We start from the raw sequence: 25,206 nt of genomic DNA, 5'->3' as shown, positions 1-25,206 counted from the left end.
CCCCACTTGCAAAGTTCTTAGAAAAAAAAACTGTTTAGCTGCGCTGACAACTTTTAAAAATAGCTTATAATCATTCTCCTCTGGGTACCCCAACTTGATCCTTGCAGCAGACTCCAGCAGATCCAAGACAGCCACTTTTCTTCATCTGTCAGATTCACCGAAAATCTTTGCTCTCCTTGTATTTAATCCACAATCAAGAGCTGAATCTGGTCCTTTGTTTGCCGCTACCTGAGCCCCTCTAGAAGAACAATAAGAGAGTCATTTTTATAATGTTTTTTCCATGTGTAAAACGAGTCTTAAATGCAGAAAAGGGCATTTTTCAATAAATTCCACAACCACATACACGCAATGAAAAATGTGGGCCTATATTTACATGATCTGTATATAGGCCAGGGATGTGTAACCTTGGCCCTCGCCAGGTCGGGTTTTCAGGATTTCCGCAATGAATATGCGTGAGATCTGTTTTCATACAATGGAGGCAGTGCATGCAAATTGAGCTCATGCATATTTATTGAGGAAATCCTGAAAACTCGACTGGATTGTGGCCCTCAAGGACTGAGGTTGGACACCCCTGATATAGACATTCCTAGAGGCATAATTTGGAAAGAGTGGAGGTACAGTTGCAATATATATGGATTTTATAAAATTTGCAAACATACAGATGCTCATATTAATCTGCCTCGAGGTAGGGATAATGTGTATATTTGTGTTTCTGCACCGTTGGAGCTGGATCTGGGAGTTTATTTTATAGAGACATGAAGGTGCATATATTGCCTTTATAAAATAGGCTTTAGATACGAACCTTTCTGGACTTGTTGCATAGATATCCTTTTAAAAAATCGGGCCCTAAATTTTCCTCCCTTTCGAATAACCTCATCTCTTTGCTGGTGATGCAAACTTGTGCTCTACCTCCACCACCCAAACTTTGAGGCTTCTTTCTTAGAACCCTCTTCTCAAACCCTCAGCCTTCTGGAGGCTGTAGTGTACTGCCTTCAAGTATATGAAATATTTTCCTCAAACTTCAAAAACAGTTTTAACAATTAAAGAAGAATCCTCATATGTAGATGTCGTGTCAAGAAGGAGGAGGACTAGAAAAATGTCAAAATCTGGATGAATGCACACTCTTTAGGCACCTGTTTATGAACAGTTGCTAACATGCTTCAAAGGCCTTCAGTCTAGAATTATAAAAGACAAATCAAATGCTTAGATGATTGTGGATTTAATAACTTCAGGCAGTAATTTCTGTAATTCAGAGAGTGATTTGTAGAGACAGCTTTTTCTTTGGCCAAACTCTTACGTGTATATATATATATATAGTGTGATTTCTACCTCCCGTCTTAACATGCAGGCCAGGCATGACCCCATGCATTTCTTATGTGCGAGTAATTTCAGGGTTCTGGCTTGCAATGGGGTTCTGTTAACAGAGAATGAGCTCAGCTGCAGGCCGCTAGAATGCCCTGTGTGCTGCAATGTGACCCAGTTAAGTTACTTTGTTTAAACATTTGGTGAATAAGAAGTAATTCCTCAGAACTGATTTTATGTATGTATGTTTTTAAATTGCTGATTTGTATGTTAATGCTTATTTAACAATTACGTATGTTAATTTAGAATTCATCTAGTACATTATTGAATAAATGGAAATGAAAGTGAACTCAGCCACCAGAGCTATTTCCTCTCAGTACATCTGAATTTCAGAGACCATTGGTCTATGCTCCATCCCACTCTTCAGACTTCTGTCAGGGGTCCTTGTAAAAGTTTGCCAGCCTCTATAATAGACAAAGTTAATGTCAGGAAAACCATTTTTTGTGTGGGCTTCCTCAGAACTGTAATTAAGGTTCTTGGCTCAAGGATCTTATACCCACAGCTAAATATCCTCAAAGACCTTTGAGACTGCAGTACATGAGCAGTATTACCAAGACAGTTAAAAGCCTTTTGAATTTGAGCTCCAGGTTTTTTTGAAAACTTCTGTGTACCTCAGCAATATTCTCATCAGAGCAGAATGATTTCTAGAATGTACTTGCTGTTATTACTGCCTATTTATATAATGCTGCTAGACATACATAGCACTTTATAGATACACTAGGACACCTCTCCCCCCACCCTGTGGATCTTAGTCTGATTGAGAACACAAAACGAGTAAGACTTCCTGAAGCCTATTATATAAAACCATAAAACTTGGTTAAAGTTTTAAAAAATGACATGACTAGGGAGCGCTAGGGTTTTACTTATAAATGCAGCCTGAAATTGATTTTTTTTTTTTTTTAGCTGTATCTGAATATGGCTAGTGGGGGCGCATGATGTGCTAACCCAGCAAGGATATTCCAAGCATACATATACAGTAGCAAGGTAAAAAGTGCAGGAGTTAGGAGTTAGTGGTGAAGTAGGACATAGAAGTACAGTATGCTCAATAATCGGAGTTCTTGAAGAGAGATACGAGGAGAGGTAATGAGGAGCTGCAGTGTTATCAGTGATTAGAGCTGGCTTCTACTGCTCTGCCCTAGTGCCTTCCCATTGACTGAATCCTACCCACATGGTCTTCTGTTGGTGACCCTGGAAGCAGGCAGGGCGGGCTTACTTATGAGCGAGGGAGGACTGGGTAACTGAAGATCAAGGTTTTAATCTATGAAAAATGTCCAGAAACATTAATGCAAGATCTGTAGAATCCTGAAATTAGCTTGCAGCTGTAACCACCTGGACAGAAAAATGTAGCCAGATAGATTTGGGAGTCTCCATACTTAGGAAAGTCTATTCCTTATTTCTCGCTCCCATATTAGGATTTGCTTGACTCTCCCAAGTGAGTGAGACTGGCCAGCAGAGACTAGATGCTGGGCTTGTTGGACTATTGGCCTGCCTTAGCATGGTGTGATTTTTATCAGAATCATTTGTAGCAACTGTCTGAGTGGTCGTAGCTTCATTGTAGAACATGCCACTTTTAGATGATTTAAAGATACAAGCATAACTAGGGGCAAAAATGCATCTTTTTTGACAGTGGATCTATATCTTATAATGAAATATGTAGGTAGAATTAGCTGACTGCATATCTCATTTTAAACAAGAAGTCTTTTATCGAAGCACTAGTAAAAAAAGGCCCGTTTCTGGAGCAAATGAAACGGGCGCTAGCAAGGCTTTCCTCTGGCCCCCCCCCACCCAACGCACCTTCATTGTTAGTGACGGCATTGCGCCGCCCTCGATGTGTGAATCTGGCCTCCCCCCCCCCAGCCAACGCATCTTCGTCGTCAGTGGGTGGCCCATTGCGCCGCCCTGGCCGCCGTCGATGTGAGTGAATTGCTCCGCCCTCAACGTCATAACGTTTGACGTGAGGGCGGGGCCCCGAGACTGATTTTCGTGGCTTCAGAGCTTCGAACTTACGAACCTTGGCTTCAGTGACGTCAGACAATAGAACGTTGAGAGTGAGTTTTATATATATATAGATAACAGAGCTGTTCTTCATAGGAAGCAGATACTTCAGAGGTACTCAGACTGTCATCAAACACTGTCCGCGCAGTTAACACTCTACTGTTAATTGCTCCCAAAGACAAACTGTTATACTGAATAGCTAGAGAGCTCTATAATTTGTCCTGCTTTAAACAAGAATGTTATTTGGCCTACTAAACCAAAGATCTTCATACATCCCAGTAACCTGGGGAAGAAGAAACGACTCTCCCATCCACCTAGGGGACACAAACTCAAGAGGCAAAACATTTATCTAGCTGTACCCACACAGATACCTGCCTACCACCATCAAGTAATCCCTAAAACTACAACCACATCTACAAGTAATAGACTGCTACTTGGAAACTTGGGCCTAGTAAATGACAGATCAGCCAATAAAAAAAGTTCCTATCATCCATGATGTCATCAGTGAATACCACCTAGACATCTTGGGAATAACTGAGACCTGGCTGGACAAAAGCAGATGAGAACCATTGACTGAACTATGCCCTACAGGGTTCTTTGTCCTGTACCGATCAAGACAAGGGAAGCAGGGTGGAGGAAAAATGTGGCTTTTTCCTAACAACATCTGTGCAAGAACGGCTGGGTCTGGTGACTGAGGTAACCCTAGGTTACTGATCATGGGAGACTTGAACCTGTACATCAAAACTCCAGACACCATCTCTGCTGCCTTTCTTGACGTTCTCTGCTGCCTTTCTTGACGTGATGGCAGCTCTAGGATTTACTCAGGTGATCAAATCTCCAGCCCATTAAAAGGGACATATGCTAGACTCTGAGGGACATTTTCGAAAGAAACATCGAAGTTGGAATTTGGACGTCTTTGTAAAACGTCCAAAATCGGAGGCTGGGAAAAGGTAATTTTTGAAAAAAGATGGACGTCCATCTTTGTGTTAGAAAATACCATGGATGTCCTTGGATTTGGATGTCTGATTTTTGGCCATTTTCGAACGGAAAGACGTTCAAGTCTAAAACATCCAAAGTCAAGCCATTTGGATGTGGGAGGGGCCAACATTTTTAGTAGATTGGTCTCCCTGACATGCCAGGACAGCAATTAGGCACCCTAGGGGGCACTGCAGAGAACTTAATAAAATGCTGCCAGATACACAGCTCCCTTACCTTGGGTGTTGAGCCCCCCAAAACCCACTACCCGGAACTGTACACCTCTACCATAGCTCTTACAGGTGAAGGGGGGCACCTATATGTGGGCACAGAGGGTTTCTGGTGGGTTTTGGAGGGCTCACTGTTTCCTCCACAAATGTAACAGGTGGGGGGGGGGGGGATGGGCCTGGGTCCATCTGTCTGAAGTGCACTGCACCTACTTCTAAACTACTCCAGGGACCTGAATGCGCTGTTATGGACCCGAGTATGACATCTGAGGCTAGCATAGAGACTGGCAAGTAATATTTTTAATCATGCTTTTTGAGGGTGGGAGGGGGTTAGTGACTGAGGCACACGCTTTCAACAAAAGTCCAGTTGGTTAGATGTACTGATGAAGTGGATTTTGTACTCAGAAGCATATAAACTTAAGGGGTCTGTTTACCAAACTGCAGTAGGATTGTGCTGTTAGTGCACTTCAGTGTTCATTTTTAACAAGTGATAACTGCCTGCCATGCTATGTTAAAGCAAGTTATGGTGCATGTGAAACTTCAGTGCAGTCTTCCTTACCTCTTTATTTACTCCCTGTACCATGATTCTGTGTTAGCTGGCTAATGCCGGATTTAGGGGCTCATTTTCTAAATTGAAAAAATGTCTAAAAGCAGCACAAAGTGGTATTTGGACATTTTTCCCTAAAAGTTCCAAATTGCTGTTTTTGACACCCATTTTTAGTCCTTTTTCTATGCAGTTCATCTTAAATGCATCCAAATCACAACAGGGCCTGTTGGGGGGAAGGATTTGGATGTTCCTAACACCTGAACGTTTTTCTGCCATAATGGAACAAAGTGAAAATGTCCAGGGTTACAACCTAGACGTTTTGGGCTAGACCTGTTTTAATTACGATTAAGTCCCAAAAAGGTGCCCCAAATGACCACTGAAGGGATTAAGGTATGACCCCCACCTTACTCCCCCAGTGGTGAGTGACCCCTCCTACCCTCAAAGATATAAAAGAAACTATACATACCAGGATCTATGATAGCTTCAAGTTGTTATGGTCCGTCTTATTAGAGCAGCAAGCAGGCCCCCTGGAGTAGGCTAGTGGTCTGTGCAATGCATTGTAGAGCAGGGGACCCAGGCCTATATTTCACTCTGTTACACTTGTGATGGAAAGTGTGAGCTCTCCAAAACCCACTGTACCCATATATAGGTGACCATCTTCAGCCATAAGGGCTATTGAGTACAGTTGGGTACAGTAGGTGTTTTGTGAATTTTGGAGAGCTTGCTTACAATATAGGGGAGTAATGGTGAGATGTATACCTGGGGCCTTGTATGTAAAGTCCACTCAGTGCTCCTTAGTGTGCCCCACTGCATTGTTGTGATGTCTGTGTGGCCAGTCTGCTAAGAATGCTGGCTCCTCCTACACCCCAATGCTTTATTTTGTACATTTTGCATTTGGATGTTTTATTTTCGAAAATGGTCCACAAAGATAGACGCACTGAGCACAACAATATCTAGCAAATCGCCTTTTCAAAAAAAAAAAAAAAAAAAGATGTTTTTCGGGTTTGTAAATGGTTATGTTTGTTACTGGACTTTTGAATGTTTTCTGCAAAACGTCCAAAGTTGGATTTAGACGTCATATCAAAAATGCCCCTCTTAATGTGTTTGCAGCTTTGTGTTAAGAGTTTGTTTTTAACATACATTAATGCTTGATGCATATTAAAATCTGAATTTTAAATGCCTAATTCAGCTTATTAAATATGCCCATAAAACAGTTAAGATGCCAGTTTGGTTGTTGGAGGAGGAGGCAGGGCAGGTTTGGCCAGGTTAAGATATATCCTTTGCTTGATAACTTTTCAAGCAGGTTTCACTTGCTGTTTGTTTTACAATTCAGTGTGATTTTGTAGCATGGTGCCCAGTGCCAGTAGTGCAGAAATAGCGTATAAGCATTTTAATTTCATTAAGGGTTTATTTAGTAAGGTATATTAACTTTAATATAACCACCTTGATGGTGCATGCCAATTCCCACATGAATAGCTAATATGGAATGGGGCAGGGAATGGGTGGGGACTGCACTTTATAGGTAATACAGAAGTAGCTGATGCACATTAACATGGTAATTCTGTAAAGGGGTGCTGAGAAAAGTGCCAAGAAAGCTCTTAGTTGCAGCCTGTTCTATAAAAAAAAAAAAAAAAAAAAAGTGGGCACCTTTATAGACTGCCAGCATAGCTAGACAAATACGCGCATATATTTTAGGCATGACCACTTTCACCAGCTGTAGAGTGTCAAGATTGCTACAAAAAAAAAAAAAAAAAGAACTCAAAAGTAAGAACATAAGTGTTGCCATACTGGGACAGACCAAAGGTCGATCAAACCCAGTATCCTGTTTTCCAGCAGTGGGCAATCCAGGTCACAAGTACCTGGTAAGATCCCAGAACAGTAAAACAGATATTATGCTGCTTATCCTATGAATAAGCAGCGGATTTTCCCAAGTCCATCTTAATAATGGTTTAAGGACTTTTAGGAAATTTATAATCCTGCTCAGCTAACTGCTTTTAGAGTTTAATTACTCATTGAGTGAAGAAATATTTTCTCAAGTTTATTTTAATTTACTGCTTCATTGCATGCCCCCCTAGTCCTAGTATTTTTGGAAAGAGTAAAAAAGCGATTCATGTCTACCTGTTACACTCCACTCAGTATTGTATAGACCTCACCCTTCAGCCATCTCTTCTCTTCAGCAAGGACCATATGACAAATACTGTAAACAGAAAAAAACGTTTAAGGAACAACATTTATTGAAAAATATAACAAAAAAAAAAGCCAGTAAACATACTGACTTCAACTCAGTTTTACCTGCAGAAACATGCCACTGGGCAGCACAACACATGGCAACTAGCTATTATATAATATGCCAAGATTCAAAATAAACCAATCAAAGACCTTTTTACTGAATCGATGCAACTAGCACAGATAATGCAAAGGTTTTGTAGTTTGTGCACAGTAATTTTGGCACTTACTGTATGTAAGTTGCACTAAAGTTTTGTAGTTGATAAATGGGTCCATTATTCATTTTTATAAAAACCCACATTGAAACTTTATGGCAAGCAGATTACCTAATTCAGGTATGAGACAAGTAGACATCAGTAAGCTTGAGAGATGGATAGACTGACTGAATACATTTTTGTATGAGGTTTTAGTTTGTTGTAACAGATATATTTTATTTTTTTCACTTTCAGAAACGTTCCAGAGGACAGGTTCTGTTTGACAAAGTGTGCGAGCATCTAAACCTTTTAGAAAAAGACTATTTTGGACTAACATATCGGGATGCTGAGAATCAAAAGGTAAAAACACTGACTTGGCTTGTTGTTTTCTTACTACATTAGGCCTTAGATTGTTGTAGTTGGAACTTTAGTTGTGAAAATTTTGAGCTGCTGTAATTTGAGTACAGTTGTAACAGTGCCCTTGTGCTGCCATCAGTTACTACAAGCAAGACCCTTCAAGAAGCGTAGCCAGACAGCCACTTTTGGGTGAGCCTGAGCCCAAAGTGAGTGGGCAAAAATTTTTCTCTGCCCTGCCCTGCCCTACCTCCACCTCAAAATATAAATACTTTAGCTGATGAGGATCCTCAAACTCTGTCCACTGAAGACTTCCTCTGAAGGTGGCCAGAATGTCCCTAAGCCACCGATGCCGGCACCCCATGCATGCTTAGTTGTTGATGGCTCAAGGATACTGTTGCTGACTGCAGAGCTTGGTAGAAGGGAATTCTGGTTGCCTTTGGAGAAGGTCCTCAGCTGGGGATGTTTGGGGATCCCCACTAGCTATATAGCAAGGGTCAGGGCCAGCCTTAGACATGATCTGTCCAACGTCAGAAAATAGAGGGCACCCTCTCCGATCCCCTCTCCTCCCTACCTCACCTCCTATTTTCCCTCCTCCTATTACTGTCACACTGACAGACCCTCACCAAATACAGAACAAGGGATCACAGATTAGAAATAACACAAAACTTGAATTGAGAACCCCACGAAGTTAAACTTAACATGTACTACGACACTGGAGAAATCTGTAATCACCATCCTCTCATCCATTTCCTTGCCACCCTCCTCCTCCTGGCTCTCCCACATGGTTCCACTGTTCCCAGTGTCTTCCGTTCACCCTTCTAGCCCAGTATCTGCTCCCTCTTACTTCCCTTCCCGCTCTGACATCTCTCTTCCCTCCTGCCCTATCCCCCATCGGTCCAGCATTTCTCCTTCTCTCTTCCCTTACTCCCATTGCCCAGCATCTCTCCATCACTGCCATCAGCTCCTGTATCCAACATCTCCCTCCCTCTCCATCTCCTGTGCATCTCTCCCTGCCTCTCTTCCAACCCCGTATCCTACATCTCCCACTCTTTCCTATTGTCCACCATCTCTCTCTCTCTCTCTCTCTCTCTTTTGTTGGATCTGGGGCACATCTTTCTCTTACCCCCCCACCCCATGCAGCATCTCTCCCTTCCTCCCCTCCACTGTCTTGTTCAACATTTCTCCCTCTCTCCACCATGCACCATCTCTCTCACCCCTCTTCCCCTCTATACAGCATCTCTCCCTCCCTTCCACCCCATATACCAGACGTCTCCCTTTCTTGCCCCTCTCTGCCCCATTGCTGCATCTATCCCTTCCTCCCCTCCATCTCTATGCACCATCTCTCCCTCCCCTTCACCTCTGTCCAACATTTCTCCATCTCGTGCCCCTCCCCTCCATGCAGCATTTCTCCCTCCACATCCACCTCCATATCTCTCATCCCTAGCCCTTCCCCTCCACCCCCATATACAAGATTTTTTCCCTCTCTCTCCCCTCTTCCCTCCTTCCATACAGCATTTCTTGCCCCCTCTTCCCTCACCCGTGCAGCATTTCTAGCCCCTATTCCCCCATGCAACATTTCTTGCCTTTCTCCCCCCCCCATACAGCATGTCTTGCCTCTTTTCCCCTCTGTGCATTTTTGCCCCTTCCATCCCCCATTCAACATTTCTCCCCCCTCTCCCCCCCCCCCCCCCCCGTGCAGCATCTTTCGCCCCTCTTCCCTCCCCGTGCAGCATCTTTCGCCCCTCTTCCCCCCACCCTATGCAGCATTTTTCACCCCTTTTCCGCTACCCCATGCAGCATTTCTCGCCCCTCTTCCCCCTACCCCATGCGACATTTCTTGCCCCTCTCCCACCCAACACAAAACTCTTCCTGTCTCTCACTCTCTTCCTTCACCAGCTGCAGCATCTTCCCCCTTTCTTCTTTTAATTGTACATAAGAGAGATGTCTCAGGTATTGTTTTGGGTTTTTTTTTTCTAACAGAGAAGTACATTTATGCTTTCTGATTTTCTAACATATAGTTTTAGTGTTGACATACTGTTTATGCATTCGATCTTTTTATTGAGTGATATTTTATTGGGTATTATATACATGTATAAAATGAGAGCCACATATGTATATGTTCATTATTCATTTTTTATGTCATGGTGTTATTGTACAATCGTCTAAAGAGAATCTACGTACGTGGAGAACTCAGTAGATCCCACGGGGCGTAAAATTAAAATAAAAAAAGGTGGGAATATGAGCCAGGCTATCCAAAGACTGAAACCAAGATAAAATTAAAATATATGACATTTAATGGTTTTTTTAAACAAATAATAATAAAACAATTTTATATAGAAAATGATTCGACACAACGTTGTGTTTCGGCCAGATGGCCTACATCAGGAGTCTGATCACTAAGGTAAACAATGAAATGAGATTATCAATGGTTATAGTCACAAAAGCTCAATGCTTGAAAAAATGCCATATAAAAGATCTGCATACAGGATCTTAAAAATGGTCTTGAAAAAGACCGTTCAGTGAGTGATCCTCTGCCCTTTGACACGCTGTTACGTAGCCCTGCTGTTATATAACAGCGTGTCAAAGGGCAGAGGATCACTCACTGAACGGTCTTTTTCAAGACCATTTTTAAGATCCTGTCTGCAGATCTTTTATTTGGCATTTTTTCAAGCATTGAGCTTTTGTGATTATAACCATTGATAATCTCATTTCATTTTTTACCTTAGTGATCAGACTCCTGATGTAGGCCATCTGGCCGAAACACAACGTTGTGTCGAGTCATTTTCTATGTAAAATTGTTTTATTATTATTTGTTTTAAAAAACCATAAACGTCATATATTTTAATTTTATCTTGGTTTCAATCTTTGGATAGCCTGGCTCATATTCCCACCTTTTTTTATTTTCGTTATTGTACAATCAGCTGATTTTTGTTTTTAAGTTATTTCTTTGTTATATTTATATATGTATCTATATATATATTATTTATTCATTTAACATAGTAACATAGTAACATAGTAGATGACGGCAGAAAAAGACCTGCATGGTCCATCCAGTCTGCCCAAGAAGATAAATTCATATGTGCTACTTTTTTATTTGTACTGTCCTCTTCAGGGCACAGACCGTATAAGTCTGCCCAGCACTATCCCTGCCTCCCACCACCGGCTCTGGCACAGACCGTATAAGTCTGCCCAGCACTAGTCCCACCTCCCAACCACCAGCCCCAGCACAGACCGTATACAGTGGTGGAAATAAGTATTTGATCCCTTGCTGATTTTGTAAGTTTGCCCACTGACAAAGACATGAGCAGCCCATAATTGAAGGGTAGGTTATTGGTAACAGTGAGAGATAGCACATCACAAATTAAATCCGGAAAATCACATTGTGGAAAGTATATGAATTTATTTGCATTCTGCAGAGGGAAATAAGTATTTGATCCCCCACCAACCAGTAAGAGATCTGGCCCCTACAGACCAGGTAGATGCTCCAAATCAACTCGTTACCTGCATGACAGACAGCTGTCGGCAATGGTCACCTGTATGAAAGACACCTGTCCACAGACTCAGTGAATCAGTCAGACTCTAACCTCTACAAAATGGCCAAGAGCAAGGAGCTGTCTAAGGATGTCAGGGACAAGATCATACACCTGCACAAGGCTGGAATGGGCTACAAAACCATCAGTAAGACGCTGGGCGAGAAGGAGACAACTGTTGGTGCCATAGTAAGAAAATGGAAGAAGTACAAAATGACTGTCAATCGACAAAGATCTGGGGCTCCACGCAAAATCTCACCTCGTGGGGTATCCTTGATCATGAGGAAGGTTAGAAATCAGCCTACAACTACAAGGGGGGAACTTGTCAATGATCTCAAGGCAGCTGGGACCACTGTCACCACGAAAACCATTGGTAACACATTACGACATAACGGATTGCAATCCTGCAGTGCCCGCAAGGTCCCCCTGCTCCGGAAGGCACATGTGACGGCCCGTCTGAAGTTTGCCAGTGAACACCTGGATGATGCCGAGAGTGATTGGGAGAAGGTGCTGTGGTCAGATGAGACAAAAATTGAGCTCTTTGGCATGAACTCAACTCGCCGTGTTTGGAGGAAGAGAAATGCTGCCTATGACCCAAAGAACACCGTCCCCACTGTCAAGCATGGAGGTGGAAATGTTATGTTTTGGGGGTGTTTCTCTGCTAAGGGCACAGGACTACTTCACCGTATCAATGGGAGAATGGATGGGGCCATGTACCGTACAATTCTGAGTGACAACCTCCTTCCCTCCGCCAGGGCCTTAAAAATGGGTTGTGGCTGGGGTCTTCCAGCACGACAATGACCCAAAACATACAGCCAAGGCAACAAAGGAGTGGCTCAGGAAGAAGCACATTAGGGTCATGGAGTGGCCTAGCCAGTCACCAGACCTTAATCCCATTGAAAACTTATGGAGGGAGCTGAAGCTGCGAGTTGCCAAGCGACAGCCCAGAACTCTTAATGATTTAGAGATGATCTGCAAAGAGGAGTGGACCAAAATTCCTCCTGACATGTGTGCAAACCTCATCATCAACTACAGAAGACGTCTGACCGCTGTGCTTGCCAACAAGGGTTTTGCCACCAAGTATTAGGTCTTGTTTGCCAGAGGGATTAAATACTTATTTCCCTCTGCAGAATGCAAATAAATTCATATACTTTCCACAATGTGATTTTCCGGATTTAATTTGTGATGTGCTATCTCTCACTGTTACCAATAACCTACCCTTCAATTATGGGCTGCTCATGTCTTTGTCAGTGGGCAAACTTACAAAATCAGCAAGGGATCAAATACTTATTTCCCCCACTGTATGTCTGCCCAGCACTAGCCCTGCCTCCCAACCACCAGCTCTGCCACCCATTCTAGGCTAAGCTCCTGCGGATCCCTTCCTTCTGCACAGGATTCCTTTATGTTTATCCCATGCATGTTTGAATTCTGTTACCGTTTTCATCTCCACCACCTCCCGCGGGAGGGCATTCCAAGCATCCACCACCCTCTCCGTGAAAAAATACTTCCTGACATTCTTCTTGAGTCTGCCCCCCTTCAATCTCATTTCATGCCCTCTCGTTTTACCGCCTTCCCATCTCCGGAAAAGGTTTGTTTGCGGATTAATACCTTTCAAATATTTGAACATCTGTATCATATCACCCCTGTTCCTCCTTTCCTCCAGGGTATACATGTTCAGGTCCGCAAGTCTCTCCTCATACGTCTTGTAACGCAAATCCCATACCATCCTTGGAGCTTTTCTTTGCACCGCTTCAATTCTTTTTACATCCTTAGCAAGATACGGCACTTTGTTACTGATTTGTTTGTATGTTTTATTAGATTTTTATAGCCCCTGCTGGTTGAAACATGGCCTGTGTCGGGCAATATACTCTAGATGTTATTTTATTAATAAAGTCTATTTTATTTTCCACTGATCTGCTTCTTTGTTTTCCATCTTGGAGTTTGCGGATCGTCTGCCTTGCTGTTTTCTTGGACCCTTTCTTTTATGGGGCAGCAATTCCCACACGCCTGCTGGCCATGTCCCACCCAGGCACAAACAGGAAATTGTGACAGAGGGGAGCAGGACGCAGCAGAGGGGAGGCTTCCGGGTTAGCGGCAGGCACCGTGTGGGAATCGCTGTCGCGGATCCATAGAAGAGAGCTCGCAAGGGAGCCCAGTCTGCTCCCCCCACACTGGTGCTGTCAGGGCCCAGGGGTGCACTGCTGCTGGGTGGGCCCGAGCTCAAAAAGGGTGGTCTCGGTCTGGCTACACTCCTGGACTCTCTACAGAAATCCAAAGGTTACCATTTAAATGCTAAAATACGAAAGAGCTGTCTGCAGCTGTTTTTGGGGAATAGCATCATGTCTATGCATTCTCTCCCTTTTAATTTCTCTGTCCCGTCGTGCCTTCACACTTCCCAGGCTGAGCGTTAGCAACCCAGCCTGTCACCGTGTGAGAGCCACATAGCCATACCAGAAAGTCAAAACATAAATGAGCTGTCTGCTAACTAGATCCTGTCTGTGGCTCAGTACAGCAGTGTCAGAATGTTAAATGGTTAAATGACTAAATTGTAAGATTTTACTTATTATTCAGTTGCTTTACCATTTTGCATTTCTAGTCCCTTCAGAAAATGTTGTTTTGTGACATGAGTTGCAAATGATTAGTTAGTGAGTCTGTGGCAATGCTGCTTATCTGGAAAATAATGAAATATTTTCATGCAAGGGTGTCTTTAAATATTTATATTTCTCATATTTCCTAAGGAAAACAAGCATAATGTACAAATAAAGAACATACATCTGATGATAAAAATATAAATAATCAGAAAGTTTTAAAACAGAATAATGACTTAAAAGGCAGAAAGAGAATTCAAATATCCAAGTTTTCTTCAAACATCTGAGCTTGCAAGTCTTGAACCTTTTTACTTAGACTATGAGCATTTGTGCTCATTGCTTCCATTGCATAGTGAGTTTATGTGGTTTTCTCTATTTAGATGACCTTTCCCTTTGCCATCATGTTTATTCTGGGGGTGACTTTCCGAATTCCCTTGTTTCCTTTTGTCATCCCCGCCTTCTAGTTTAAATGTCTAGAAACATACTATCTGAATTTCTCCCCAAGGATCCTTTTTCCAGCCACAGAAAGATGCAGCCCATCATTACAGTGGAGCCTGTTATTTCTCCACATATTATCCTATGCTCCTATGTATCTAAACTCTTCTTCTTTACACCAAGACTCAAGCCACTTATTGAAATCCACTGTTTTACGTAGTCTTTCCTCTACCCCCATGCAGGAATTACTTCAGGAAAAAGCCCGAACCAAAGATTTCAGTCTCTCCCCAAGCTGTTGGAATGCTCTCTGTTCTGTAAACTTACTATTGTTGGCTAGGTCATTTGTCCCCAAGTGACTTAACAACATCAGTATTTGAAGCCTTGTGCTCTTCTTGGATCTCTTTCAGTATTTGGTCAGTACATCTGGTAGCAGAAGATCCTGGAAGGCATTTCACTAGGTTGGAACCCTTGAACTGTGTTCCTAAGTTAATGCCTCTGATAATGGCGTCTCTGAGCAGTAAGAGTTTTCTGCTTTTCACCAATCTGTCATTGTTTAGGGGATGTTTCTTGGGTTGTGCTACTTTCATTGCCTCTGGTTCCACCAGAGCACTTCTTTTTTTCAGCATCAAAATGATGCAGTGCAGCAAAAGAAATTGACAGGGGCAAAGGTTGGGAAGGTGAGTGCTTCAGTGTCACAGATCTTAGTCTACCAGAGCCTACTGTGACCCATCTGTTCCTCTGTAGTTTCATTCTCTGTTGCAGTGGTGGTGGTAAATTGGCTGGGAATTGAGTAATCCGGGATGCTTTTTTAGTTGTAGATAATTCTTTCTTGAGTTTGTTGATCTCAGCTTTCAAAGCTGATATTTGTAGACAGATTGGACAAGCTCTAAGGCTCTAGATAGTTTGCCTGAGGATTAAAGCAGATAATGCAAAAAGCCAACATATCAAAAAACACAGAATGTCAGAGAGTATTACCTAAACACAGATAATAGCAATCTTTATTCTAATAACAGAATGGAACAAATAATTCAGGTTGCAATGTGATTTTATTAAAACAGCCAACCTAAACTATTCTTTCTCAGCTAGGTTATAGTTTCCATCCAAATGACTGATCACTAATAACCTATTCTCTTCTAGAGATAAGGAGAGTTATATATATATAGAAAGGTCTTTCTTATATTCAAATGCGTGTGTATAAAGGTACCACCAGAAGTCCTTCATTCAATGGGTGAAATATCCTTGAAGGAACATAAATTACATAGAAACATAGTGTACAGTCCATCCAGTCTGCCCGACAAGATAAATTCATTATATGAGCTACTTTATATGTATACATGACCTTGATTTGTCCTTGCCATTTTCAGGGCACAGACTATAGAAGTCTGCCCGGCACTAGCTTTGCTTCCCAATTACCGGTGTTGCTACCCAATCTCCGCTAAGCTTCTGTGGATTCATTCCTTCTGAACAGGATTCCTTTGTGTTTATCCCACTTATTTTTGAATTCCGTTACCGTTTTCATCTCCAATACCTCCTGCGGAAGGGCTTTCCATGTATCCACCACTCTCTGCGAGAAAAAAATACTTTCTGACATTTTTCCTGAGTCTGACGCCCCCCCCCCTTAACCTCAATTCATGTCCTCTAGTTCTGCGACCTTCCCGTCTCAGGAAAAGGTTTGTGTATTAATACCTTTCAAATATTTGAACACCTGTATTATCACCCCTGTTTCTATTTTCCTCCAGGGTATACATGTTCAGATCAGTAAGTCTCTCCTCGTACGTCTTGTAATGCAAATCTCATACCATTTTTGTAGCTTTTCTTTGCACCACTTTGTCTTTTTACATTCTTAGAAAGGTACTGCCTCCAAAAGTGAACATATACTCCAGTTGGGGGCCTCGCCAACGACTTATAAAGGGGCATCAACACCTCCTTTCTTCTGCTGTTTACACCTCTCTATACAATCTAGCATCCTTATGGCCACAGTCACCGCCTTGTCACACTATTTCATCGCCTTCAGATCCTCAGATACTTTCACCCCAAGATCTCTCTCTCTGCCTGTGCATATCAGACTCTCATTGCCTAACACATATGTCTCCTGTGGATTTCTACTCCCTAAGTGCATTACTTTGCACTTCTTTGCATTGAATTTTAATTGTCAAACATTAGACCATTTTTCTAGCTTCTGCAGATCCTTTTTCATGTTTTCCACTCCCTCAGAGGTGTCCACTCTGTTACAAATCTTGGTAGCATTCGCAAAAAGGCAAACTTTACCTTCTAACACTTTGGCAATGTCATTCACAGATATATTGAACAGAATTGGCCCCAGCACCGATCCTCGAGGCACTCCACTAGTCACCTTTCCCTCCTCCGAGTGAATTCCATTAACCACCTCCCTTTGGCATTTGTCTGTCAACCAGTTCCTAATCCAGTTCACCACTTTGAGTCCTAACTTCAGCCTATCAAGTTTATTCAAAATAAGTTAGGTCATCCCATATAATGCCATAAAAGCACTTTGGAAAGTCATTGGTATCCAATGTACCTTATTTCAGCTGGGGAGTAATTAGTCTAGCACCTTAATTATGGATCAGTTGGAGCTATTTTGTGGATGTCTGAGAAATATCAATATAAAGATCTTTGGATTAGCCAACTTTGATATGACTTGTATATTAAAGTTGCTAAATCTTTGTGTACTTAATATTTATTATAATTGACAGATTAATTGTGTAAAATTTTTAACCCACTGCTCCAACTTGAAGAAAAATGAAAGGAACCAGATGTGGATTTAGAGTTCTGGAGGGGCCAATGCATAATACCTCAATTCTTTCAAACAGCAGAGTTCAAACAGCCATTAATTATTCACCAGTTCTTTACCCAGATGTCCTTTGCCCATTGTATGTAATTAAACATTGTCATCAAAATTCTAGATAATCTTGTTTAAAGAAATTAGATGGATATTATACAACGAGGCGATGATTTCTATGATACAGTCCATGTGTAAAGCAACAATCATTTATTGACTCACCATGCCTTTACTGTAGCATCAAACTTCCAAACCAAAGTGGATGTAAAAGCTGATAGCAAACACCTGCTTAAACCATCTTATCAAAAACGAAGAAAGGGAAAAGGCCTCAGAAGTCAGTGGTAATACAGCATCCTACAGACCGGTCTGTAGAGTGCTCAACTAGTGCTCAGAGCAGTAGCCACTAGACCCCAATCTATCATCGGCCAGAAAAAACCCTTTCTAAAAATCTTTTATTATTAACTTTGCCAGTAACTATGTGAACACTTAAAGAATTGTAAGCTCCTTTGAGCAGGGACCGTCCTTCTTTGTTTATTTTGTACAGCGCTGCGTAACCCTAGTAGCGCTCTAGAAATGTTAAATAGTAGTAGTAGTAATCTACCACATAGATTTTATATGTAGCATAAGTTCTATTTGCAGTATGCAGCGCACTTATCTTTTCCCAACGGGGCCTGTTTCACCCTCGGACTTCATCAGGGATGGAAATCATTTAAAGCACTGCATCCCTGACGAAGCCTGAGGGTGAAACGGGCTCCATTGGGAAAAATAAGTGCACTGCATATTTATGTATTTATTTGTGGTGAGTGCACTGCATGCTGCATATTTATTTGTGACATTTATACTCCATATTAGCCCTGATGTACACTCAAGTCAATGTGACCTACAAACAAACATAAAGGATGAATAAAACATAATAATGTACAGAATATAGCACAAATTACCAATAAGTTAAAGAACAAATTAATACATGTGCAGCAGTATAGAACTTAGGCTACATATAAAATCTGGTTGGTAGATTCTTAAAGTGTTCACCATAGTTATGGTAAAGTAATAATTAAGATTTTTAGAAAGGGTTTTTTTTGGCCGATGGTAGATTGGGGTCTAGTTGATATAGCTGCAATTGAGCACTAGCTGGTCACTCTGTAGACCTGTCTGTAGGGTGCTGAATTACCACAGATTTCTGAGGCCTTTTCCCTTTCTTCTTTTTTGATAAGCAGGTGTTTGGTATCAGCTTTTACATTCACTTTGGTTTGGAAGTTGATCATTGCATATGTGGGTAGCGAGTCAGTTTTGTTAAAGTTAACTATAGCATCAACATTTTCTTCAAATTCATTAGTAGAGATTCTCGTAAGCCAAACAGCCATTCAACTTATCTATATCCTGAGCCTCTTAAGAACTGTATTGTAATGTACAGCTGAAAATCATCTGCATATACATGATATTTCTTGCCCAAACTCCAAAGTGGAACCAGACATAAATTAAACAGGAGTAGCGTAGAGCTTTGAGATACCTCAAGTGTAATTGACCAATGTGTCGCAGAAAAAAGAAAACCAACTTAATACCTGACTTGAAACCCTTAACCTAGCTACCTAGGTCGATTGCTGATTTTAGATCAAGCCATTCCGAGAGAATCCGTGCAGCCAATTAAGACCAGGCAGAAATCATCCACCAGTGCTGAGTGAGAAACAAAAATGATGGTAGATAAAACATATGACCTATCAGTCTGTCCATCCCATACCAACTACTAAGCTCTGAAGTCCCTTACTCTCCCTCAGATCTTCTATACTTGATGAAAACTTTTCAAAACAGAATTATTCTGTACTTGAATAAACACCTTCTCAATGATATTCCTCAAAAAGGCAACCAAGATAGACAGGATGGTATCATATCTCTCTAAGTTATCCTTTTTCAACAAAAGATGTACCGCTGAAATCTTAATTTCTGCTGGAAGCAACACACTAGTCACTTACGGCCTCTTTTATTAGGGCACGCTAAACATTAGAGACATCCATTTATTTCTATGGACGTCTTTAACGTTTAACGTGCCCTAAATATAGAGTACATAAGTACATAAGTAATGCCATACCGGGAAAAGACCAAGGGTCCATCGAGCCCAGCATCCTGTCCACGACAGCGGCCAATCCAGACCAAGGGCACCTGGCAAGCTTCCCAAACGTACAACATTCTATACATGTTATTCCTGGAAATTTGGATTTTTCCAAGTCCGTTTAGTAGCGGTTTATGGACTTGTCCTTTAGGAATCCGTCCAAACCCCTTTTTAAACTCTGCTAAGCTAACCGCCTTCACCACTTTCTCCGGCAACGAATTCGAGTTTAATTACACGTTGGGTGAAGAAACATTTTCTCCGATTTGTTTTAAATTTACTACACTGTAGTTTCATCGCATGCCCCCTAGTCCTAGTATTTTGGAAAGCGTGAACAGACGCTTCACATCCACCTGTTCCACTCCACTCATTATTTTATATACCTCTATCATGTCTCCCCTCAGCCGTCTCTTCTTCCAAGCTGTATAGCCCTAGCCTCCTTAGTCTTTCTTCATAGGGGGAAGTCCCATCCCCGCTATCATTTTAGTCGCCCTTCGCTGCACCTTTTCCAGTTCTACTATATCTTTCTTGAGATGCGGCGACCAGAATTGAACACAATACTCAAGGTGTGGTCGCACCATGGAGCGATACAACGGCATTATAACATCCTCACACCTGTTTTCCATACCTTTCCTAATAATACCCAACATTCTATTCGCTTTCTTAGCCGCAGCAGCACACTGAGCAGAAGGTTTCAGTGTGTTATCGACGACGACACCCAGATCCCTTTCTTGGTCCGTAACTCCTAACGTGGAACCTTGCATGACGTAGCTATAATTCAGGTTCTTTTTTCCCACATGCATCACCTTGCACTTGCTCACATTAAACATCATCTGCCATTTAGCCGCCCAGTCTCCCAGTCTCGTAAGGTCCTCTTGTAATTTTTCACAATCCTGTCGCGATTTAACGACTTTGAATAACTTTGTGTCATCAGCAAATTTAATTACCTCGATAGTTACTCCCATCTCTAAATCATTTATAAATATATTAAAGCGTGCTAAATATAAATTATATATAATATAAATATATTAGAGCGTGCTAAAAACTCTAGCGTGCCTTAGTAAAAGAGGCCCTTAGTTTGCCGACAAGCCTGACATGTCACCAAAATCCTGGTGCAAACTCTTCAGCAGAGAACAAGAGGACAAAAAGCAGGGTGAAAACCATGAAGCACCTCTACTGACTTGGCCTTAGAAATGAGGTGAAACTCATTCCATTGTCTATGCCTGAGTTAGCTGCTTTCAGTATATTTTTGGTAGCAACACCTATGAAAAGGATTTGTTAATAACCTATTGGTTCTTGACTAACCTGTATCCTCGGCCTGCTTAATCAGCTAAGACTAAATTGAATGGATTTAACTGCCTTCCCTGCTAAAGGATATGTGTAGTTTATATATGTAACTAAATAACACATTTATATGTTAACACAGTTAGGTATTAGATGGTATTCTTCTGGCAGCTTGAGATATAGAGACCTGTTTTGTATAACAGTAACAGCATCAAAGGTAAAACTATATATGACCCTATAAGTCAGTTGAAGAAGCAGTATGTTATTTTAGTTTTGAAGAGGGGGGGGGGGGAGGTTGTCACATGATGCAGCCTACCTGATATGATGTGCTGGAGAGGAACTTCGGTGTTGACCTCAAATAACGGTGTTTAAAATCAGTCTACTGTGGCCTTTGAGATTACATGTTTTCATAGGAGACGGGACTTCACTTAGGGAAAGCAGGAAATTGAATTGCAGCATAAAACTAATGTGGTAAGCCAATAAAAAACCCAAGGACATCACGGGATAAATTGAACACTCCAAAGATGGTGGAGGGAGCTGCTTCTTTTTCAATACCAGCCGGAGAGTGGATTCAGGAAACCACAAAATCTGTATTGGTAGCATTCATAGAGAGCTTGAGTAAACTTCATTCAGTTGTCAATGAACTCTGAGAAATCTGATTCAAATAGCCGAAGGCTGACAGAGATTGAAAGGCGAGTGTCAGAGCAAGTGGAATGTGGCACAGCTGTGGAAGGAGGCCTAGAATGCTTCGTAAGGACACGATGGATATACAGGACAAGTTTGAAGAATTCGAAAACAGGTCCCGTCGCAGTAATAATCTGAGATTGGTGGGGCTTCCTGTGGCAGTAAAAGATTCAGATCTATATAATATTTTTAGTACATGGCTACCTGATGAGCTTGGACTGACGAGGGACTTCCACATGTATGGCTGTGAACGCGCACACAGACTTGACCCAAAACCACAGGAGAACGGGAAGCCCAGACCAGCGATCACCTGCTATATCAACTGGAGAGAAAAGGAAATGATATTGAGGGCTTACCGCAGACTTGGACCATTGGGACTATGAAGGAGGGGAAAATCCTGCTATTCAATGATTACTCTGCCAGAGTTGCAGCAAAGAGGAAGTTGATAGTGCCTTATTGTATGGAGCTCCACCACAAAGGGCTGCAATTTGCTCTGCTCTTCCCAGCAAAGATCCGAGTGTGTGTATCGTGTCATTGGACCTGATTTCTACACTGTTCAGAACAAGCATGCAAATTTTGCAGCTGAGATGAGAACCTATTGTTTAAATTCACCATATTTGGTGGGTCAAGTTGGACAGTTATAGTTTTCTTCAGTGCTTTTTTTGTAGAAAAAAGGTGCCGGGTATCATTATGGGCGGGGTCACCACATATGGCCTCCACCCCTATGATAGCCCACCACCCACATTAACCACACCCCCTATACCAGCCATGGCGCATATAAACAGACATCATTGAAAATATTACCAGTACTATAGGAGGAAAAAAATAACGTGATTTTTTTCACTTAAATAATCTCTGTAAGCTCTTACCAGCTCCAGTATACCAGTGCAAAATAAGACAGCCAATGTAAATTCTCAAATTGGAATATTACAAACACTAAATGAAAATAAAATGATTTTTTTCTACCTTTGTTGTCTGGTGACTGTTTTTCTTTCCATATTGGTCCCAGTCTGTTATTCTCCTTTCCTTTGTTTTCGCTTAACTCTTCTGTGCCATTTGTCATTTTTGTCTCCTTTTTCTTTGCTTTCTTCAATATTTTTCAGGCTCTCTTTCTGTCCAGATTTAATTCATTCTTACTATCCATTCTTTAATTTCCTTCATCTATCTGTGGCTTTTCATCTTTTCCTCACCCTTGTTCTCCCCATGCCCCTTCCTCTTATTCTCCAGTCTTTCTCTATTCCCCTTTTCCATCCAGCAGCTCTGTTTTCTTTCCCCATCCTTCCAGTGTCTCCCCTATTTCTTTCTGCATTCTTCCATCCAGCGTCTTCCCTCTTTCTCTCCCTATCCTTCCGTTTTCCCTCTCCTCTCTCCCCATCCTTCCATCTGTTTTTCCCTCTCTCTCTCTCCCCATCCTTCCATCTGTTTTTCCCTCTCTCTCTCTCCCCATCCTTCCATCTGTTTTTCCCCCTCTCTCTCCCCATCCTTCCATCTGTTTTTCCCTCTCTCCCCAATCCTTCCATCTGTTTTTCCCCTCTCTCCCCAATCCTTCCATCTGTTTTTCCCTCTCTCCCAATCCTTCCATCTGTTTTCCCCTCTCTCCCCAATCCTTCCCTCTGTAGTTTCCCTCTTTCCCTCTCTCCCCATCCTTCCATCTGTTTTTCCCCTCTCTCCCCAATCTTCCATCTGTTTTTTCCCTCTCTCTCCCATCCTTCCATCTGTTTTCCCCTCTCTCCCCAATCCTTCCCTCTGTTGTTTCCCTCTTTCTCTCTTTCCCCAATCCTTCCCTCTATTGTTTTCCCTCTCTCTCCCCAATCCTTCCCTCTGTTGTTTTCCCTCTCTCTCCCCAATACCTTCCCTCTGTTGTTTCCCTCTCTCTCCCCAATCCTTCCCTCTGTTGTTTTCCCTCTCTCTCCCCCAATCCTTCCCCTCTGTTGTTTTCCCTCTCTCTCCCAATCCTTCCCTCTGTTGTTTTCCCTCTTTCTCTCTCTCCCCAATCCTTCCCCTCTGTTGGTTTCCCTCTTTCTCTCTCTCCCCCCAATCCTTCCCTCTGTTTGAGTTTCCCTCTTTCTCTCTTCTCCCCCCAATCCTTCCCTCTGTTGGTTTCCCTCTTTCTCTCTTTCCCCCCAATCCTTCCCTCTGTTGGTTTCCCTCTTTCTCTCTTTCCCCAATCCTTCCCTCTGTTGTTTTCCCTCTTTCTCTCTCTCCCCCTCTTCCCTCTGTTTTCCCCTCTCTCTCCCCAATCCTTCCCTCTGTTGTTTTCCCTCTTTCTCTCTCTCACATCCTTCCATCTGTTGGATTCCCTCTCCTGCCAAGTTTGGCGCGAACGGAGCGAAGACGCGACGCACGCGGCACCAGCCCCTATTTCGGCCACTGCTGCTTCTCCTGTTGTTGAGCAGCAGCGGGCCGCTACACAAAGAAAAAGAAGATTAAAAAAAAATTGAAACCTGGCTGAAACGCGGCACCCCGACACTGTAGACAGCCATTAGGCATTGGCTGTTGCCCCGCAACCGCTCCTCCTCTTGCCTTTACGTCACTGCCCCTGGAGGAAGACCCCGGAGGAGCGCAGTGACGTAGAGGCAAGAGGAGAGAGCGGCTGCGGGGCAACAGCCAATGCCTAATGGCTGTCTACAGTGCTGGGGTGCCGCGTTTCAGCCAGGTTTGAATTTTTAAAAAAATCTTTTTCTTTGTGTAGCGGCCGCTGCTGCTCAACAGGAGAAGCAGCAGCAGCGGCCGGAAATGGGGGCTGGCACTGCGTGCGGGACATGGACTCACGGGGCGGGGGGAGCAAAAAAAAAAGGTGCCGGTACGCCGTACCGTTGCGTACCGGCACAAAAAAAGCACTGGTTTTCTTTCCCAGTTGGGGATGTTTAAATGTGAACAATTTACCCTACACCGTGTGCTGTGAGAGCAGAGGCCTTCAAGGTCCATGGCTGGAGCATGGCCCCACTTGACCGTGGTGCTAAGGCATCGGACATATACTGATCGACAGAAACAGTTGCAGAGAGCGGATGAAGATCCCTGTATAGTTTGTGAGAGTAATACTAGAAGTGAGTGGCCATGGTTTGATCCCAGTTCCTCCACTTTGACTGCAGGTCAGAGCCCCATCTTTGCTGAGTTTCAAGCAGGACATGGGGCAGGTGTTTCATGTCATACTCTGTGGTACGTGCACATGGTTGCGGAAGAGGATGGGGCTAACGCTAGGATTATTAGAGAACATACGCATACGTGAAGAATTGCTTCTTTCTTTTGTTTTGTTGGAGGACTCGAAGGGGCTCATTGAAAGGACTCAGAGGGGGACTGTTATCGAGCTGAGCACCAGAAATAGGGGTGCTAGTGTGTTTGGTTGGAGAGAGAGTGTTGGGTTGGGGAAGGAAGGGTGTGGTGGGGGAGGGGTAATTGTATGTGCATGAAAGGATGTGTGTATATGTGTGAGTTGTTGGATTGGTTTCTGGGAACCTCTGTGGACACTCCGGAGTGTAGGAGAGGCAGAGAAATTTCAGGTTCAAGCAGCTGGGCTTAGCTGGGGAGCCCGGGTGTGGGATGATTTTCTAAATTACACAGATACCTCAACGTGGCTACTTTGGGAGAATGGCTGATTTGACAATAGTTAAACGGAATGCTGATGGCATTAAATCTCTGGTTAAACGCACCAGGTTGCTGCAATGCTTAAAACAGCTTAAGGCAGATATTGTTTACCTACAGAAAACCCACCTACCGGGGGCAGAATCAGTAAAACTGAAGAGGGGATGGTGGGGAGGTTTACTATTCTGCATTCCAAGGGCATCAAAGAGGGGTAGCAATTGTGATCCAGAAGCAGCTCCTGTTTCACTTAAAGCAGATACAAGACAAGAATGGCAGATACATAATTATTTGGGGGGAAGTTTGGGGGATAAAACTGCTA

At 42.7% G+C, this 25,206-nt stretch overlaps 1 protein-coding gene across 8 annotated transcripts in view; it reads left to right on the top strand.

Moving 5' to 3' along the window:
* The window catches only part of EPB41L3 (erythrocyte membrane protein band 4.1 like 3), a 529,614-nt gene that overhangs the window by 352,288 nt on the left and 152,120 nt on the right, over positions 1 to 25,206 (top strand). For all 8 annotated transcript variants that reach the window (XM_030213128.1, XM_030213154.1, XM_030213135.1 and 5 more), the window contains one exon: positions 7,782 to 7,886. In XM_030213128.1, coding sequence (XP_030068988.1) covers positions 7,782 to 7,886 — 105 coding nt within the window. The remainder of the gene's footprint in view (positions 1 to 7,781; positions 7,887 to 25,206) is intronic.

Source organism: Microcaecilia unicolor, chromosome 1 (genome assembly GCF_901765095.1).
Source record: "Microcaecilia unicolor chromosome 1, aMicUni1.1, whole genome shotgun sequence".
In the NCBI taxonomy this organism is placed as follows: domain Eukaryota; kingdom Metazoa; phylum Chordata; class Amphibia; order Gymnophiona; family Siphonopidae; genus Microcaecilia; species Microcaecilia unicolor.
The sequence above is the reverse complement of the archived record's forward strand: the minus strand, read 5'-3'. Positions and strand labels throughout refer to the sequence as shown.